Source organism: Cynocephalus volans, chromosome 1, assembly GCF_027409185.1.
Source record: "Cynocephalus volans isolate mCynVol1 chromosome 1, mCynVol1.pri, whole genome shotgun sequence".
NCBI classification, from domain to species: Eukaryota; Metazoa; Chordata; class Mammalia; order Dermoptera; family Cynocephalidae; genus Cynocephalus; species Cynocephalus volans.
In genome coordinates this window covers 270,724,334-270,743,059 of record NC_084460.1, presented here as the reverse complement: position 1 = coordinate 270,743,059, position 18,726 = coordinate 270,724,334, and the positions used below count along the sequence as shown (strand labels likewise).

Genomic DNA, 18,726 nt, shown 5'->3' with positions numbered 1-18,726 from the left:
TTGGCTGGGGTTGCAGCAAGGAAAGCATTTCCTCAAGCTGCCCTCCATCCCCCCTGAGTGTGCTCTTTCCCGCTGCCTCTGTGCAGGCGCTGGCGAGGAGCACAGGGGATTTAGCATGAAGGCTCTGAGCACCAGTGAGGCTGGCATCAGCTCCCAGGGACAAGTCAGCACCCATGGGAGTTGAGTGAAGGCCACAGGAGCCTGACAGAGAAAAGGTTCAAGCTTATGGATAATGAAATTTTCCCTTGAGCTTCCTAAGCGGAGAGGCTAAAGGTCTGAGCTCATCCCATGGCAAATGGATAAGGGATAAACTTAATTACGTAGGGCACTGGATTCTTCTCAGTTACAATTCAGGGGGGCAGAGAAACTGAGGGACTTGAACTTGGAAGGGGCGTTGGCCCTCTTCAGAGCACACATAGCCATGGTTACATCATGCAATTGAGCCCATGACTCCTGAAGGCTGATGCCCGTTACCAGTTTAAAGTTTCAGTTATTGTCCTAATCTGATACAAAGTTACTACTACAAAAGGAAAAAGGGGAAGCTGCTTAGCTACCAAGAGGTACAAAGAAAAAAAAGTTTCTCTTGAAAACTCAAATTATTAATTGGAGGAATCACTGCATCCCTAACAGAAGAATGAGGCCAGCATGGTAATATTTATCTGCAGCAGCTCAATGCAGGCCCCATCAGATGCAGGGAAAGGTCTGGATGACTTATCACAGTCCCTTCCAGACCAATGATTTTAAAAGAGGCAGACAAATATCCCATGGGGCCTTGTTACTTTTTAAATGGATAACTTGCTTCTGCTCAAGAAGAGCTTTGTGGGTCTAATACATTAATTATATCTGCAAAGAGCCTTCCATCCACAGATCTCAAGGTACTTTGCCAACAGTGGATGGAAACACTGAGGCATGGAACTGTTAAGAGAAATGTCTGAGATCACACACAGCATCATCTAAGAGGATCTAAAGAGAGGCATTAGGTACTTCTGCTAGCCAACTGATCTGGGGGCTTGGTTTTCTGACACCACTTTCTCTCTTCTCAAGTCTGATTTAAAAATGATTTGTTTTAATTTAGAAAATAAATACAGGACAGAGGATTTTTGAAGTGGGGTATTTGTTTTGAAGGGCTGGGGCCAAATCAAACAAATAACAACTTCTTTCAACTCTCCATCCTCATGATTCTGTGAGGGGGTCCAAACTCTGCACTGATGAGCCTGCTTCCAAGCCTCGCTGTCCAAGCTCAACCCACCTTCAGATCTCCATCAGAAGAGAAAGGCTCACCTCTCAGCCCTTAGCCAGAACATCTAGGAAGCCAAGTTCCCTCTGGATGCAAGATGAGGAGCAAGGCGTAGGTCAGATTGCTGAGAGCACCAGCCTGGAAATCAAAGCCTGGTGACCAAGAGCCCTCCACGGGGACTGCACAGTTTCCCGGGGGTGAGTTACTTAGTCTCTGAGAACTTTTATTCCACAGTGTGTAAAACACTATGAAGTTCTGAAGCAAACTAGCTGGTGCCTGAGGGTTTTCTGAGCCCCTTGGAGATCATGGTTACATTAATATGATGAGCTGAGTGTGTTCCTGCCACTTACTAAGGGGTAATTCTGAAAGCTCTTGGACCCAAGCCTTACCTCATCCCTGTCCTCACATTTCCATCCTCCATCTGGCCATCAGGGTATACAGATGCTCTCTTTTAGCCCAAATTTCTTCCAAATACATTGGAAAAGCACAGCAACAATGTGACTAAGAGCAAGGTAACCAGAGCCATGTCAACAAAGGAGATGCCCATGATTACCAAATAAGGGAGGACTGGAGACAAGGGCTCCATTTAGACATGTAAGGGCAATGGCCTCAGTCCCCTTGTCCTGACACCAGTCATGGTTCCATTCCTCAGGCACAGCCCATCCATCCAGTGCAGACTCATGGGATGGGCATCTTAGAGGAGGGTGGGACCTTGACCAAGGCCTCGTGCCTTTGAGCTCTTCCAACCCTTCTCCATGTACCTCTCCTCATATCTCACCTCCCAATTGTGCCTATAATGATGCAACACGTGAACTTTCTACTATTTCATGACAACACTATGCTATGTCTGAGGCGTTATTAATTCAGCTGGTGAAACCAAAAGCAGTAGTTTCTGTTTGTGGTTTCTCAAAAAATGTATGGGAAGCAATTTGTATTATCTAAGGGAGCACGTGGGTTGGATATGAGTTCCATCAGGCAGATGAGCTCTCTGCCTTGTGGTTATGCCATAAATATGCTTAAGAAGGGCCCACCCTATATGAAAATCATAGGTTTCATATTTATGGCATGTGGAATTGGATGGGGGTTTGGGGATGTGCTGTGCATGTGGCCTGCGTAACCGGCCGTGTTTTGCCAAGTGTGGTCCAGCAAGTGTGGTCGGCTTTCTCATAGGCAACCTCAGGATTACCTGGTAAGTGGGAAGTGAATGAGAAGAGGCTGCTCACTGGCTGGGGGAGGCTGGAAAAGAGTTCTTTTGTCTTCCTCAGCTCCTGGCAGCAAGAAGGACGGGACTCCCCCACAGGCCCAGGCCTTGCCTCAGCCCAGCCTGGGTCCAAATTGTAAATAGTATTTTTGCAAGAACATAGCACAGCCATCTCCCACCACCTTGAGTGCTCATTAATCTTGTTTTTCTCCTTCCCCCCCCCAATTCCCTGGTCTTTGGTCTGCTGTACTGGTGTTGACAGAGAGCAGGGAATTGAAATCTAGTTCCCACATTTCTGCCCCAAATGTCACCATCCCCTCTTCACTCCCTCTACACTGGAAAGCGTTTGCAAACCCTCCCCCTTGCAGCACAGAGCAGAGCAGGCTGCTGCCCCCATCTCTGCTTCAGTTTTCTTCTAGGTCCTGCTGTCTGAATTTCACTTTCAAGCCCACCACTCAGCACCCGTTAGCTTGGCACAGTGCCCAACAGTCAGCAGCTACAAAGAGAAACTCGGTGGTAGCACTCGGCGTGGATGAAGCCTCTCTCCCCACTATCCCCAAGTCACCTCCTTGCTCCACGTTCCCCTCATGGCATCAAATCAAACTGCAGCAGACTTGACAAATCTATTTGCCATGGTTCACTCAACTATCTCAACCCCAGCAGCCTGGAGAGCTTCACTGACACACCACGAACAGCGAGAAATCCTCACATTAAATACAGATACCTGCAAGAAAGATCTGCTAATGAGGGGGCAGCAGAGATCAGCCTTGCAGGGAAGGTCCCCGGCAACTTGCCACAGCCACACTGGGGTGAGGGAGCTTGGGGAGCCGGGCAATGCCTAATTGGCAGACTTTCCATTTTCCTGCCTTCTTCTAAGTACCAAGAGGATGAATTTCTAATGGAGAGAGAAAGGGCTTTTCTTCTGCCCCAGCTCTTTATGTGGGCAGGACCAATTCACTAAAACAAAAACAAAAACAAAAAGCCCAAGTTACCCCTTGGCTACTGGGGAAAGAAATGTAGCCAAGGATGGGAAGAGGCGGCAAAAGAGAGAGTGTGTATCCAATAAGAAAAAGTTGAGAAGGATGATTCTAAAGACCAGAAAGCTAAATTCAATTCTCAGGAATATCTTCCTTGCAGAATGAATACCAGGGATAAAGCCAGGGAGGACAGTATTCTATCAAAATGTGCAGTGCTAAGGTATTTCCAAAAGCAGATTTCCTACAAATGGTATTTTAAATAGCATCCTGGTCCAACTGCATGCTTTTAAAATCAGCTTATGCTACAGTCTCCCTCTGGCCAGCGCTGCTTAGTCATGGAACCTGGACAGGGAGACAGTCAGGTGAGCCTTCTCCTGCTCTCCCAGGAGCCAGCCCTATCCAGCTGTTGGAAACTCTCCTGCTAGCTGAACTTCCTATTGAAAAGGGTGGGGTGGGATGAAGACCAGCCCCTGGAGCTCCTGGCTTCCAGCGCCAATTCAGACTTGCCATTCCCAGATGATGTTTGGCAACCCTTCCTGAAACTCAGTCAATGGGAAACCAGACCTGGCCCAACACTTCGGGGTGGGGACATCTGTTGATTGCTAACTACCTCACTTTTTCTTTATCAGGGAAATGGGGAAATTGTATGTGTGTGTGTGTGTGTGTGTGTGTGTGTGTGACATCAGGTAATATCTGGAAGCCATGATTTTCAGATGAATGGTGATATGTTACCATGGTGATTTTAATTTAAAAAAAAAATCTACCCCTTTAAAAACTCACATTTCATGAGTGAGACTGCCAACATTTAGTTTTTTTGTACACCATGATCAAGTGGGATTCATCCCAGGGATGCAAGTTTGGTTCAACATACACAAATCAATAAACATGATACACCACATCAATAAAATCAAAGACAAAAACCATATGATGATCTCTATAGACACTGAAAAAACATATGACAAAATTCAACATTTGTTCATGATAAAGACTCTCTACAAGTTAGGCATAGATGGAAAATATCTCAACAAATTAAAGCCATATATGATAAGCCCACTGCCAATATCATCCTGGACTAGACAAGGATGCCCACTCTCAACACTCCTATTCAACATACTGTTAGAAGTACTAGCCAGAGCAATCAGAGAAGAGAAGGAAATAAAGGGCATCCAGATTGGAAAAGATGAAGTCAAACTGTCCTGTTTGCGGATGATATAACCCTATATATTGAACAGCCAAAAGCCACTACAAAAAAATTCTTAGAGTTGATAAGGGATTTCAGCAAAGTTGCAGGATACAAAATTGACACACAAAAATCAGTAGCATTTCTATATTCCAACAGTGAACATGCAGAAAAAGAAATCAAGAAAGCTAGCCCATTTACAATAGCCACCAAAAAAATAAAATACTTAGGAACAAAGTTAACCAAGGATGTGAAAAATCTCTATGAACAGAACTACAAACCACTGTTGACAGAAATTAAAGAGGACACAAAAAGATGGAAAGATATCCCATCGTCTTGGATTGGAAGAATTAACATTGTGAAAATGTCCATATTACCCAAAGTGATCTACAGATTCAATGCAATCCCCATCAAAATTCCAATGACATTTTTCTCAGAAATGGAAAAAACTATCCAGACATTTATATAAAATAACAAAAGACCACAAATAGCCAAAGCAATCCTGAGCAAAAAAAAAAAAAAAAAAAGCTGAGGCATAACACTACCTCACTTTATACTACAAAGGTATAATAACCAAAACAGCATGGTACTGGTATAAAAACAGACACAGGATCAATGGAATAGAATAGAAAACCCAGAAATCAACCCACACACCTACAGCCATCTGATCTTTGACAAAGGTACCAAGTCTACACACTGGAGAAGAGACTGCCTCTTCGGCAAATGGTGCTGAGAAAACTGGATATTCACATGCAGGAGAATGAAACTAGACCTGTATCTCTCACCATATACCAAAATCAACTCAAAATGGATTAAAAAATTAAATATACATTCTGAAACAATAAAACTGCTTAAAGAAAACATAAGGGAAACACTCCAGGAAGTAGGAGTGGGTACAGACTTCATGAATATAACCCTAAAAGCACAGGCAACCAAAGGAAAAATAAACAAATGGGATTATACCAAACTAAAAAGCTCCCGCACAACAAAAGAAACAATCAACAGAGTTAAAACACAACCAACAGAGTGGGAGAAAATATTTGCAAAATATACATCTGACAAAGGATTAATATCCAGAATATACAAGGAACTCAAAGAACTTCACAGCAAAAAACCAAATAACCCAATTAAAAAATGGGCAAAGGAGCTGAATAGAATTCTCAAAGAAAGTTATATGAATGGCCAACAGACACACGAAAAAATGCTCAACATCACTCAGCACTTGGGAAATGCAAATCAGAACCACTTCGAGATACCATCTCACTCTAGTTAGGATGGCTAATATCCAAAAAACTGACAATGATAAATGCTGACAATGTTGTGGAGAAAAGGGAACTCTCATACACTGTTGGTGGGACTGCAAAATGGTGCAGCCTTTATGGAAAATGGTATGGAGGTTCCTCAAACAATTACAGATAGATCTACCATTTGACCCAGCAATTCCACTGCTGGGAATATACCCAGAGGAATGGAAATCATCATGCCGAAGGGATACCTGTGCTCCCATGTTTATTGCAGCATTATTTACAAGAGCCAAGAGTTGGAACCAGCCTAAATGTCCATCATCAGATGAGTGGATAAGGAAACTGTGGTATATCTACACAATGGAATACTACTCTGCTATAATAAAATAATGAAATATTACCATTTGTAGCAACATGGATGGACTTAGAGAAAATTATACTAAGTGAAACAAATCAGGCACTGAAAGAGAAATACCACATGTTCTCACTTATTTGTGGGAGCTAAAGATAAATGAATAAATAAATAAACAAACAAATCAATGGTTGAGGGGGAAGAAGACACAATAATCACAACAATTCCTTGAACTTGTTAAGACAAGTAAACAGATACAATGTAGATTGGAGGGGGCAGGGAAGAAAGGTAGGAGGGAAAAAGAGGAACGGGTAAAGGGACACGAAAATCAACTATAATGTATATTGAGAAATTAAAATTTTAAAAAAATCTACTCCTTTAAAAACTCACATTTCATGAATGAGACAGCCAACATTTATAGTTTAGGATTTTCTAGGTCCAGGGTTTCCAGTTGTGCAAGCAAGAGCAAGATGCCTTGGGGCAGTGACTGAGGAGATTCCCTTTGAAAAAGGCCTTTGGCCTGTCTAGGCTGAGCCACTTGTGCCAATTTTGATAATTCACAGCCCGACAGACCAAGGCCTGGTGGAACGGCAGCACTATAGAAGAGACACCTCTTTCCTCCTTCCCCAGTTCTCTTCCAGGGAAGGCTGAGCAGCTTCTGGGAACCACACTCTCCTTCCAATCCTGAGAGCCGTTCCACAGTCTGCAGGGACCACCATGCCTGTGCTTCCATGACAGCCCCCACTCCCCATCCAGGTGAGACGCTGGCCATTTCCAATCAGCCCCATATGCTGAGTGTGCCGAACCCCCAGCACATCACCAGCGCCGGCTGCAGAACCAGAATGCCATGTGTACTAAGAAAGCTGAGTGCCAGACATTCATCCATATGTACAACAAAAGCCCTGCACACCCACGCAGACCACACCTCTGGGAGGCGCAGACACTGAAGACACCAGCTGAGACAATTCAATGCCTCGCTGCCACGCACGACTGCCAGCTCAGATCCCATCCCTGACAAACTGAATCTCTCATTATTTACTGTCCTCTTTCTTCTCTGGGACATTGTGATTCCCTCTCAGGATTTGTGCCCTTTCACTTCCAGACCTCGGTAACTCCTGAACTGTAGTTTCATGTGGTTTTGTGATTGTTAACCCAGCATGTGGAGGGGACTCAGGCCATCGTGTTCAGTGAATCCTGTGTAGGGAGACACGGACTGGGAAGGCATTTTCTCCTTCATTTGAAGTCAGAGAACACTCTGTAAGCTCTCTCTCTGCTGTGCAAGATGCAACAGCAGCCAGGCTGTTGAGAAACGGTGCTTTCCAACCACTTGACCATAAGGAAGAGGATTTTCATGGCCGGCATGTCACTTTCCTTCATCAATTATTTGAGTCTCACTAAGCAAGGCCTTCTCCCCTGTGTGGGGTCAACTCGAAGCTCCTCCTGTCCCACCCCTCCCGTGCCCTTCTGGTGTGCCTTTGAGGAGGGGAAATGGATTTACCTTGTGGTTTTTGCCATGCCGGTACACCATCCAGTCTTCACCATTAGTGCTGACCTCCAGCTTGTACGATTTGACAAAGTAACCATTCTGGGTTTCCCTGGAAATTGCTCCCTGTGTCGCAATGGCCGTGAGCACGGTTAGAAAGCGTAGGTCCACCTGGGAAGACAGGGGGGCATCAGGGGGCCACCACTCCCAACATGAGGCAGCATCTTACTTTTCCTCAAAGGACAGGATCATTATACTTAGCTCACAACCTGTGTTTGTGATTCACTGAGACGTATTTGTAACTAGTATCAGTTTACAATTGCACTGGACAATTAAACTCAACTTGTTTGACACTAAATCAGACACCTTGAAAATGTAACTTGATTATTTCTCTTTCTCTCTTTTTTCTCTTTTTTGGAAATCTGAACAGACAGTATTCAGTTTTTCTTAGAGTAATCATTAAACATCTAGAACTATGATCCCTTCTTACTAAACTATGGCCTACCTGGGATGGTGAAAGCAGATGCTGTTTTAAAGGAACAATGGCTCCATCCACTCCAATCCACTCCAATCCAGTCCAGTTCAATCCTATTCACTTATAATGCCCTACTTGCAAAAGTCACAGCTCATAGCTGTCTCCCTTCCCCACACCCCCTCGCTCCATTGTGTATTTAGTTGCTCAGGTCACTAAGGGGTCAAAGAGCATGCAGAGTCTGCCCAAGCAATTAGGCTTATGCACTGAGTCCTGACCTTTTGCTCTGTGAGGAGGATCGCCAACATTTTGAGGTACCTTCCCTCCCACAATGCCAAACCTATTTGGAAATTGCTGGATGCAAAAATTTCTTTGCTGGCCACAGTGTTTCTAAATGGCAATCTTCATGCCACCAAAATTTAGCCAGTGCCCAACTGGTAAAATTCAATTCAACAAGCACTTATTGGCCACTTAATACGTGTTCAGCATTATTGAACATTCAGAAGACGTTCGCAGTGCCATCTACGTGTATGAGATACAGGTGGATGGCAATAGGAGAAAGTACATGATTAAGGAGCAAAAATAAGAATTATAGTCAATGGATGCCAATTATAAAGGAGAACTTTCTGGAAGCTTTACAGGATGAGAAGAATTTTTGGAGAGACACAGAGGAGAGACAGTGACAAATGGCCTTAGGGTTGTGCTGTTAGAACCTCTGTGGACTCCCTGGAGTTTCTAAGTGGTCTTTCTCCCTTTTCTGTGTCTGCTCTGCAATGTCCTTCTTGAAGCAGAGGTCACCATGCCCCATCAGAGCTAGGACAGGCTTGTCAGTGGGTCACAAGGCTGTCTGCCATGTGTCATAAAAGCAGTTGTTGTTCTGGTATGGACTTAGCAGCTTGCTCTCCCCTGTTTACTGCTTTCTATGGGATGAGAGCTGTACCAGTCTGCAGTGTGGGAAGATTACTCAACATGAGTCGTAAGTCATATTGAGAAGAAAAGCAAACAATAGTCTGAAAAGCTGCTGCAGAGCATCTGGGCAACTTGAGTTTTTTTTCCGGTAGTGACATTTTCCCATGTGTTCTTCTGATAGCTATGTGCAAAACCTTCCTGACAGGGCTCTCTCGAAATAGCAAAGATCATGAGAAGCTGCCATGCTCAGCTAGCACTTCAACAAACCTGCCTCAGGAAAACACCCCAACACTCCCAAGTCTCTGATGCCTCCCTGTGCCAAGAAGGAGGAAGATCTGGAACTGTTTATAGAATGGTCCTTGTATAACTACAGTGTTAGGACAAACAGCAACCTGGCCAAACAACTTCTCCCAGGCCCAGTAATCTCCACAAGGGCAGTGACAGGGTCATTCTCACTCATCGATTTATCCCAGCACATAGCACGGTGCCTGGCACAGTCTGTTCATGCCTGGCATACATATTTGTTTGGATGAATGGGTGAATGAATAAATGAATGGAGTTTTCAAGCATGCTGTTCATTTTCTTTTTGCCCTTTGTTCACTGTAGTTGAGGAGCCAGCCCCCTGCCCCACCAACACACACACGTTCTGCACACCCTCTGGTATCTGAGCAAGTACCTGGAGATACTCCTTGTTGGAATCCAAGTTGGGGGTCCAGCCATTGTCATCACCATGGAGCCGGCTTTGTTGAGGAGTCCACCTCCCATCAGAGTAGGTAGATGAGGCACTAATCTGTTCATTAGCAATCCGGCCAGACTCCATTCCCAGAGGGACATTGCACTGAAAGTCTGAGGAATGGAGATGGTCAAGGGCAGTTAGGCCTCTCAACCTCAAAGCTCTGGGATCCTGCAAACACCTCTCCCTTCTAGGGACAAGTCCTTACAGGCACTCCCTCATCTAAAAGACCCTAATTATGGGCTCACATTTTAAAAACAACTACATACACCAAGTCATAGAGCTTGTCAACCCCTCCGGGTCTGAAAGAAACTAAATTGGACCTAAAAGAAATCAGGCTGTGGATAAATAAGAATCATCATACAAATTAAAAATACAATCTAAAGCTCAAGAACTGTTACTGCTGCAGGCTACGGATGCTCACAGACAGCAGATGCGCTATTATTGCAATACAGGTAAACGTGAGATAGATTCGTGGCAATCTGGGTGGGCTGATACATCGTGGGAAGCCTGCTTTCTAATAAACACCCAGGAGGCACTTTTACTTTTTTCTTTCATTCAACTGTCTTGTGAGTTCTGGCACAGAAGACAGACATAACAGAGCATAAATACTTGTCTTTGGGAGACCTCTGTGAGCACATACATGTCACTCTATATTCCCTTGCTCCACCTGTCTGGGCAAACGGACCCAGAAGTCACTTCTCTGGCCTTGTGCCATCAGTGAAATTGCTGTCCTTCCTGTGGAAGCCATTGATGCTGATCAATATTTGTGTGTGCATGTGTCTGATAAGGACCAGCAATCTTTTTCAGATATCAAACCTATTCTTTAGCTCTGTGACTACACTGTCCATTTGCAGAACTGTACAATTTGCCATACTGTTTCTTTGTCACTCCAATTTTTACGAGCTCTTTGATGAAAAAAACAAAAGCAAAACCCAGAACAAAACGCAGTGACTTTCCTGCAGGCCAGGCTGCCAAGTCTGTAGTTACAAATGTAGTGAGCTATCTACAACCGTGGCAGGATTTCCTCTGTTCTAATCATTCTTAAAGTGCTTCTTTAGTCCTTAAAGTTGTCGTTTGGGTTTCTAAGTAGAAATGGCAGCACATTTGAAGCACATATCCAGGAGCAGCTGATTTGAAGATGTAGCTCAGGGTGAGAGATCAATGGCTTAGACCACCAGGTCCATGACAGCTGGGGTCACAGCAACATCTTCAGTGATTTGTACAGTGCTTGGCACACAGTAGAAGCTCCAAAAGTTATCTCTGTTGGAAGTGTGGAATGAAACTCAAACTACTTGTATCAGTCTAGCCAGGTAAACTCTAATTAGGGCCACAGATGTTTAATGTCAAAAAATGTAGAAAGAGAGGTTTAAAATGGCTCAGTTTTGTGACAATGTCCCATGAGGCTCGGAGAGGGAGATACATGGCTCTGGACCCAAACAGTATTAGTACAGGAGGGAACCCTGTATAGATCATCCTAACTAACCTCCCCTTCATTCATAGATGAGGAAACTGAGGCATGAGATGGTCTGGTGACTGTCTCTGGGAATAACTAATTCTTGGTACACACACACACACACACACACACACACACACACACACACACACACATTTTTTTTTTTAAAGAAATGAGCACCCAGATCAACATTTGTTCTTTTCTCATTAATCTTTGCCTGGCTAGAGGAGGTGGCTCCCATTTCCTGCACTCAGATGCCACCAACATTCTGTACTGTTCCCATTCTCTTCTCTCACAAAGGTCAGCCTCTCGTCCCCTGTACACCCTCACAGCCCTGATGGAAAGACAGGACAGGCTCCCAACCAGCCAACTCACTCTCCAGCGGCTCTTGGTGGACCAGGTAGTAACGTGCAGAGAAGCCATCCTTGGCCACTGCCATGTCCGTGTGAAAGGTCAGGGAGAGTATCCCTGTCGATGAACGAAATTCAGATGGTGTTCTGGTTCCACAGTACTTGCCAATCAGGGGGCCAACTGCACATACAGGACAAAGAAAGGTCAGCAAATATGAAAATGTCTAACTCGGTTTCCAACATGTTCTTGCTCCCCATCACTGCATGCCATTCAACAGAGCATCACCTTGTACACCTTGACAAAAAACCAAAGAACAATGAAAGATATGTTTTAAGAACAAGATCTAATATTTCCCCTGTACATTAAAAAGTACTTTCACTGAGCTGGCTTCATCTTGTTCTCACAGCTGTGGGAGATGGGCCAGAAAAGTCTCATTACAATGCCTGTTTCACAAAAGAAGAAATCGAGGTCCGGAGAAGTCATGTGACTATTCCTTGTTCATACCACTAGGAAATAGAGGAGCAGGGCTCAGACTCAAGTTTTCTAACTAAATCTTGTGCTTTTCCCAGGAAATGAAATTGCTTTTTTTGCTTAGCCATCAAGTCTCCCTTAGATTGGAAAATACTTAGAATGACTACAAAAGTGAAAGATTAGTTTCCCTTCTAATACTGACTACACCCAAGATCTATATTGGTCTTCACCTGGGAAGTACAGGTTCCTCTTGGCCTTGGGTGATGCAGCTTTTCAGTATTTATGACTATATTAATAATAATGATATAATAATGATAGCAGCTAAATGATATAGGTAAGACACAGATAGCTTAAGTAACATCCAAGGTTGCACACAGCTGGTAAATAGCAGAGCAGGATCCAAGCCCGGTCAAGCTGGCTCTATAGTCCTTCTATTTGGCCATAGGTTTTGGCCACTGAGTCACTTTCTATCCTGACAACTTGCAGTGGAAAACAACATCACCTATAGGGTTACTCATCCTCTCCCAAGTATTGGCAGAGTCTCCTACCCTTTTTCAAAGAGATATCTCCAAGAAAGTAGCCTGCCTTTCTGTAATTTCCCTCAAACCATTCTTGGTGAAGGAGAAGAGAAAGTCATCGTAGGCCATATAAGAACTCTAAGCAGCTTCGAAGCCTTTGTTCTCCCTTTTTATCATTACTAAAGCAATTAACAGGCAAAGGCCGAGCTCCTGAGAAGTGCCTCATGACAGCGACATCACTCACCATGCGGAATGCCATCCCAGATGTCCAGCCAGTCATATTTGCAGTCTCCCTCTCCCACCTGCAAAGGGTCATGCTCCAGGTCAAATGTCAGGAACTGCAGGATGATCTCCATCTTGGGTTTGGCCAGGATGGTAAAGGTGCAGTCCAAGTTGTGTGGGTACTTCTCAGGAAACCCGGGGGATTCAATGGTCCCATTGGGGCTTGTGAAGTTTTTGGAACAATCTTCAGAGCCTGTATGTAAAAGAGAACTATAGCATGAAGAAGAAGATGCCTGTCTTTGCTGCCTCTGTTGCATGGGTTATTTAAATGTTTGGGCTCAGTAAATCCCCCTACTCTGGAGGTTTTTGTTTCCACTGGAGTGGCCCTTGAAGCAACATACTCTTCCCATGCACGTTTCAAGGCCTGAAGCCAGTCCCTCTTTAGGACAGAAAGTAGGAAGGCACAGCTGGCTTGCTCTGCATGTTAGAGTAAGAGCAGCAATTGAGGATCGGGGGGTAGAGAGAAGTGTGTGTGTGTGTGTGTGTGTGTGTGTGTGTGTGTGTGTGTGTGCAATTGAGGATCGGGGGATAGAGAGAAGTGTGTGTGTGTGTGTGTGTGTGTGTGTGTGTGTGTGTGAGAGAAAGAGAGAGAGAGAGAGAGAGAGAGATTCCCTTGAAAAGAGGAACAGAGTCTTCTTTCTCAATTGCTCAGCTGCTCACTCCAGAAATGTAAGTTATTTCAATCCTTAAGGAAGGCTTGCTGATTGCCAGCAGGGAAAACAATGTCACCCCTTATTTACTGCTGACCTCAACACTAGCCCCTATTGTAGCACAGCCAACTAAGTGCCCCCTTCTCCCTCCAAGATCCAAGGTGCCTCAGGGGAGGGGCAAAGGGGAGCTTGGGTCTCATTCATGTCATGACTATATTAAAACGAGCTGCTCTGTAGTGATCAGACAATGAACAATCAACGTTTGTAGCCGGTGGATCACAGCAGGGCGTTGGGGATGTTAAAGGCCGCTCCGGCAGCAAGTTTGGAAAAATGCAGCAGTGTACTGACATTTGGAAGGCTTCTGGTTCCTTTGTGGTGGGGATGGCCTTGTTTCTCTCTTAAGCTCTTGTGTGTGCTTTCTCGGGACCATGGAGCCATCCTGATTAAATGCAGCACACATTCGCAGCCTGGTGCAAGCTTGGACGGCAGCAGGAGCTCCTAAAAGGATGACAGCCATCTCTCCTAATGCTTCTAGGTGGAGTCATGTTAAAAGAGCCCTCATTGTGCTTTAACCCAACTACCACTTGCCAGAGCAGAGCCAAAAATGGGTCCCAGGAGCACTGCAACCCAGACACACGGACCCACAGATATACATAGAGCAAGAACGGATGCAAGTTAACATGGTGAATGAAAACACCAGACAATTAGAATTGATTTTGTTCACTACATTCCGATTTTAAAATAAGAAAAGGAAGCAGGATTTATAAGGAGGATAATAGATGCTCTAAGCACAAAGAAAAACACAGAAATACTCGAGAAACCAGGTGTTTACTGGCAGGAAGTGTTCTCTGGGGATCGCACTGAAATATAACTATGTGATGTCAATACACTGATCTTAGCCTGCAGCGATGTCTTTATCTGCAGCTCCTGTAGCAGGCCCCTCCACAAGTCTCTTTATTGGTGATGACTTTCTGGAAAGTGGCAAATGTCTGACATTGGAAAAGGTGCCATGCAAATAAGTGGGGGACAGAGGCTGCAACTTTATTTTAGCACCAGAGAGGAAATTCCAGTATTCCCTATCTATCCACCCATTGCCTCCTCCCTTGTCCCCTGTGCTGTGCCTCGGTGGGGTGGGCACTGGGGACACAGGAGGGCAAGAAATAAGCTTTGCATTGGTTCTTTGGAGGCTGTAAGACTGCATCTCAGAGACTCTGCCCTCCATCCTTCTGAGGCATGGCCAGAGTGGGCAGCAATCTGGGAGGGAGGAGCTGGGGTAGCCTCCCCACCAAGCTTTGTTTATCATCAGGCCTCAAACTCCTGAAGACCTCCTCAATGGCCTGGGATGATGCAATTTGGCAAAGCCAAGCCAGCTGGCAGGTCTTCAGGGGGCCAAAAGGAATTTTGAAAAGGTTAGAGTTTATAGCTGCTATGCAGCCTTCTTCATGTGGGCCACTTAGAGGAAATTAACTCTCTATTCACAACTTGCTTGAGAGCTAGAAAAGGCATCTGACATTCCCTCTTAAAGTCTGCTCTATTGTCATTACCTTAGAAGGCAAGGGGAATCCCTACTGCCCGGGAGTGGGGAATTTATGGTGGAATCTTTCTTTGGTCTCTCCTATCAGTGAGGGACACATGTTTCCACGATGGATATCTAGTGAGTCCAAGAGAAGCCCAGAGGATGTGAGATTCTAAAGTATCCATGGTTTTCAGGGTCCTGAGGTCCTACATTCAACTGCAAAGAATATTTTAACCTTAGGTACTTTAAGCTCCCTACTCGCCAAAAAAAAGTGTGCATGTCTAGTGTATGGCTACAAATGGGTATCTCTTCTGGCTTATTTTGAATGAGGTAGGAACACTTTTATCCAGTTTTGTCTTTTCTATGCAGGAAAATCAAACCTGTCTATTAAAATCACACGTTTGTCTCTAATCACACCATCTCACTGTTTGCAGATGGTCAAAGCATCAGAAAGGCAGCTGAATATCAAATGCCAGAGAAGAGATCTCAGAAAAGGAGACAAAAGTTGAATCTTGCACATGTCTACCTAATCCAAGATCCTTTCCTGCAATGTGTTAAAAGGATTAAAGTTTAAAAAAATAACTCAGTCAACAAATACTCAGGTCCCCTTAATGCTAAGATTGTCCATAGAAGCTGGGGGATTTTGTTTGCAGTGAATGATTTCATACCAAAGGACTCTGGTATGAAAAATGCCCACTCCTTGTTTTTACAGTATAAATTTTATAGTAACTTTGCAAGTGGAAGAAGAATCTACACACGTAAAGTTATCTAAAACATGGTGGATTTATCCAAAGCTGAGCTTGGCTTGACTACAGAAGGTGAATTCAGTTCTTTGATTCAGGGAGTGGGGGTATAGTGGGCACTTCAGGGTTTCTCTATCTGGAAATGAACTAAGAAATTTTGGTTTCAGAAATGTCATGGGGCATCAGGAAAGAAAACCTGATCTTGCACTTTGGTCAAAAGAGCATCAGAAAAAATAAAACAACAACAAAAACACTTTTCACCGATGCTGTTTCCAGTGTTACTTTTTAAGTTATTTAAAAATTCCTTTCTATGTTCTGCACAGGATTGGGCAATTTGAGAACGTTTAAGTTTGTGAGTTATTTGGGTGGCAATGTATAGAATCTTTTACAAACCACTTTAATTTAGGGCAGATACGAGCCTTCCACTCCAGCCACATGCCCCTTATGTATGCATGTGTGGGTTTATGTCTCAGTGTAATTTTGCAACAGAGTCTCACCAGGGCTTCCAGAGCCCTCTGCATGGCTATTTGTGTATCTGTGCTTACAGTTTCCCCCTTCTTTCTCTTTATGAATCCGACTGGCAAACATAGCTGTGTTTGTTTGGATTTCTTTAGCATGTCCACCCATTTCTTTCATGTTCTGTGGATGAACGTAAACTTTGCCTATTTTCTTTCAGGACTCTGACAGTGGGAATACGGGTATAAGACATAGCACCTGGGAGAATGATCATTTTTCTAAACTTCTTATTTTGAATGTTGCAGCCCATACATGCATGTGTTTTATACAGGATAGACATTCATGCTGGGAGTGCTGTCCTGGATAGGCAAGGTGGAAGGTCTGAGTGGCCCTGCGAAGGCTACCAGGATCTCATCTTCTTTCTCACATTCCCAGAAGTGTGGCTGTGGTTGGCAGGGCTGTCTCTCACTGTGGCCATCCCAGTCCACAGAGCAGGCAGCCCCACTGCTCCATGCCCAAGCCACCTACCTCTGTTTCTAGGCAGTTCACAGACTCGCTGCCTCACCCGAAATCCTCCTTCAGCACGTCTTCACAACAGCAATGCTGAATCATGATACCCTCTTGTGTGTTCTGTCTTTTAATATCCTCCTTTCCAATCTACATGATGGGCATAGCTAACATTCACTTTTTCTGTGGCTTTCTGGAAAATGTGGCATCACGCCTTGGCCTAACACCAGAGCATGTTAACTGTACCCTCAATTAGTATTTACTCTGCCTCATAGCATAGCTTTCCTTTTAATTCACACATGTATTCATCAACGTCGACTGTGCATCTATTATCTGCTGAGGGTTTACCCGCCTGTCTTCCCACTAGAAGACGGTAAACACCCTGTTTCATTCCTTTCTTTCTTCTCTCTCCCCATGCTCTGCAGCAGGGGATGTTCCATCGGCATTTGTGGCTTTGATCTGAATCTTACACAGGACAGAAGGGAATGTGGATTGAGCTCTTGGGGGGCCTCACACCAACACCAGCCACCAGACACACAGGTGGTCAGTCCCTGTGAACTCTTCGTGGTCAGGAGCATGGAAACCTTCGGCAGATGGACCTTCTTAGGACCTGTACCCTGTGACAGCCCAGGCTCCCACTCTGGCAAGAGTTTCCCTAGCCCAACCCCTTCATTGACTCCACTTTCTTGTTCTCAAGGCAGACAAATCCGACAAATATTTAGACAGAGTGGATATAAAAAGTGCTTTCAGCAGCTACCACTTCCTTTCAAGAACTGTTTAGTGAAAAAGAAAATATATATGAATAGTTCCCCTCACACTGAACTCCACAGGCGCCGGTCTTGGGCCCCTCGATGACAAGACTGACAGCTTCCCCTTGAACGAGACTCCATCCACAAGCTGTAAAACTTAGGCTGCTGGAGAGGGGAGAGGGAGACACACTGGTAGATGGAGTGGGAGCCCCTGAGGTGGGGAGAGGGCTGCGGGAGAGGGGAGAATCAGAGGATCTGCTGCCCTCAGCCTGGAGATAATGAGCTCCACACTCTGGAGACGAGGACATGCTACTGGAGCGCCTGAGTGTAGATGCTGAAGCAGCATCTTGTGAATAAGCCTGCTCTCCCTGTTATGGAAATGAGCACTGGCCCGTATTCTCAGGGCCTAAAGTAATCTAAGGGAGACCTAATGGAAATCAAGCAGTCAACTTAAAACAAGTGCAGTGTTCTCTGCCTCTATTTCTGTTTTCTTTCCGATTGCTTCTCAGGGAGTCAGCTTCACTGGCATGTAGGAAGTAGGGGTTCGATGGACAGAGGTGGTGGAATGGATCGCCAAGGGGAATTTCTAGGAGCCACATTTTAATATAAAAGTTAGGGCGTGACCCCATTTGCAGGGTCCTGGTAAGATCCTTACGGACTCTGAACAATGAAAAGATTATGTCCTTCAATCCCACGTAATTCCAGATAAAGGCAACATTAAGCCATGAAGTAATTGGGAGGACATTCAACCAAGTTTTGCTTTTTCCCATGAAAATTATTTTGATTTCTAAAAACACACACAAATCAGATTGTTTCAGAAGACGTTTTACTATTAACTTGTGCTCCCACTCCGCTGTTCTGCCCACCACCCTGCGACTCGCTCGTCCAGTTGGATGGAAGCGGCTTTTCATCTCGGGAACCTCCAGGCTCACCTGGACCCTCTCTCCCCTCTGCCACCGCTCAAGCCAGGTGGAACCAGGACCCCTCGCACCGCCCTCCACGCCGGGCCACACTGACCTGTCTTGAAGATCTCGTAGCGCAGGGAGAAGCCCGCCCCCTGCCGGGCGTAGTCGGAGGTGAACTTGATGTACAGCATGGAGCCCGAGGAGATGATGGTGGGCGGGGCGATGTTCCCACAGTGCTTGCCCAGGAGGTCTGCGGATTCACTGTCCCCATCCCGAATCTCAATGAAGTCATACCTAGATGGGCACGGCACAAAGGTGTGGGAAAACGGCACTC

At 45.0% G+C, this 18,726-nt stretch overlaps 1 protein-coding gene across 2 annotated transcripts in view; it reads right to left on the bottom strand.

The window, feature by feature from the left end:
• NRP2 (neuropilin 2) overlaps positions 1–18,726 on the bottom strand; it is a 114,408-nt gene that overhangs the window by 62,631 nt on the left and 33,051 nt on the right. For both annotated transcript variants that reach the window (XM_063095111.1, XM_063095118.1), the window contains exons 3-7: positions 18,505–18,686; positions 12,829–13,059; positions 11,620–11,775; positions 9,732–9,901; positions 7,690–7,845 (exon numbers count right to left, since the gene is read on the bottom strand). In XM_063095111.1, coding sequence (XP_062951181.1) covers positions 7,690–7,845; positions 9,732–9,901; positions 11,620–11,775; positions 12,829–13,059; positions 18,505–18,686 — 895 coding nt within the window. The remainder of the gene's footprint in view (positions 1–7,689; positions 7,846–9,731; positions 9,902–11,619; positions 11,776–12,828; positions 13,060–18,504; positions 18,687–18,726) is intronic.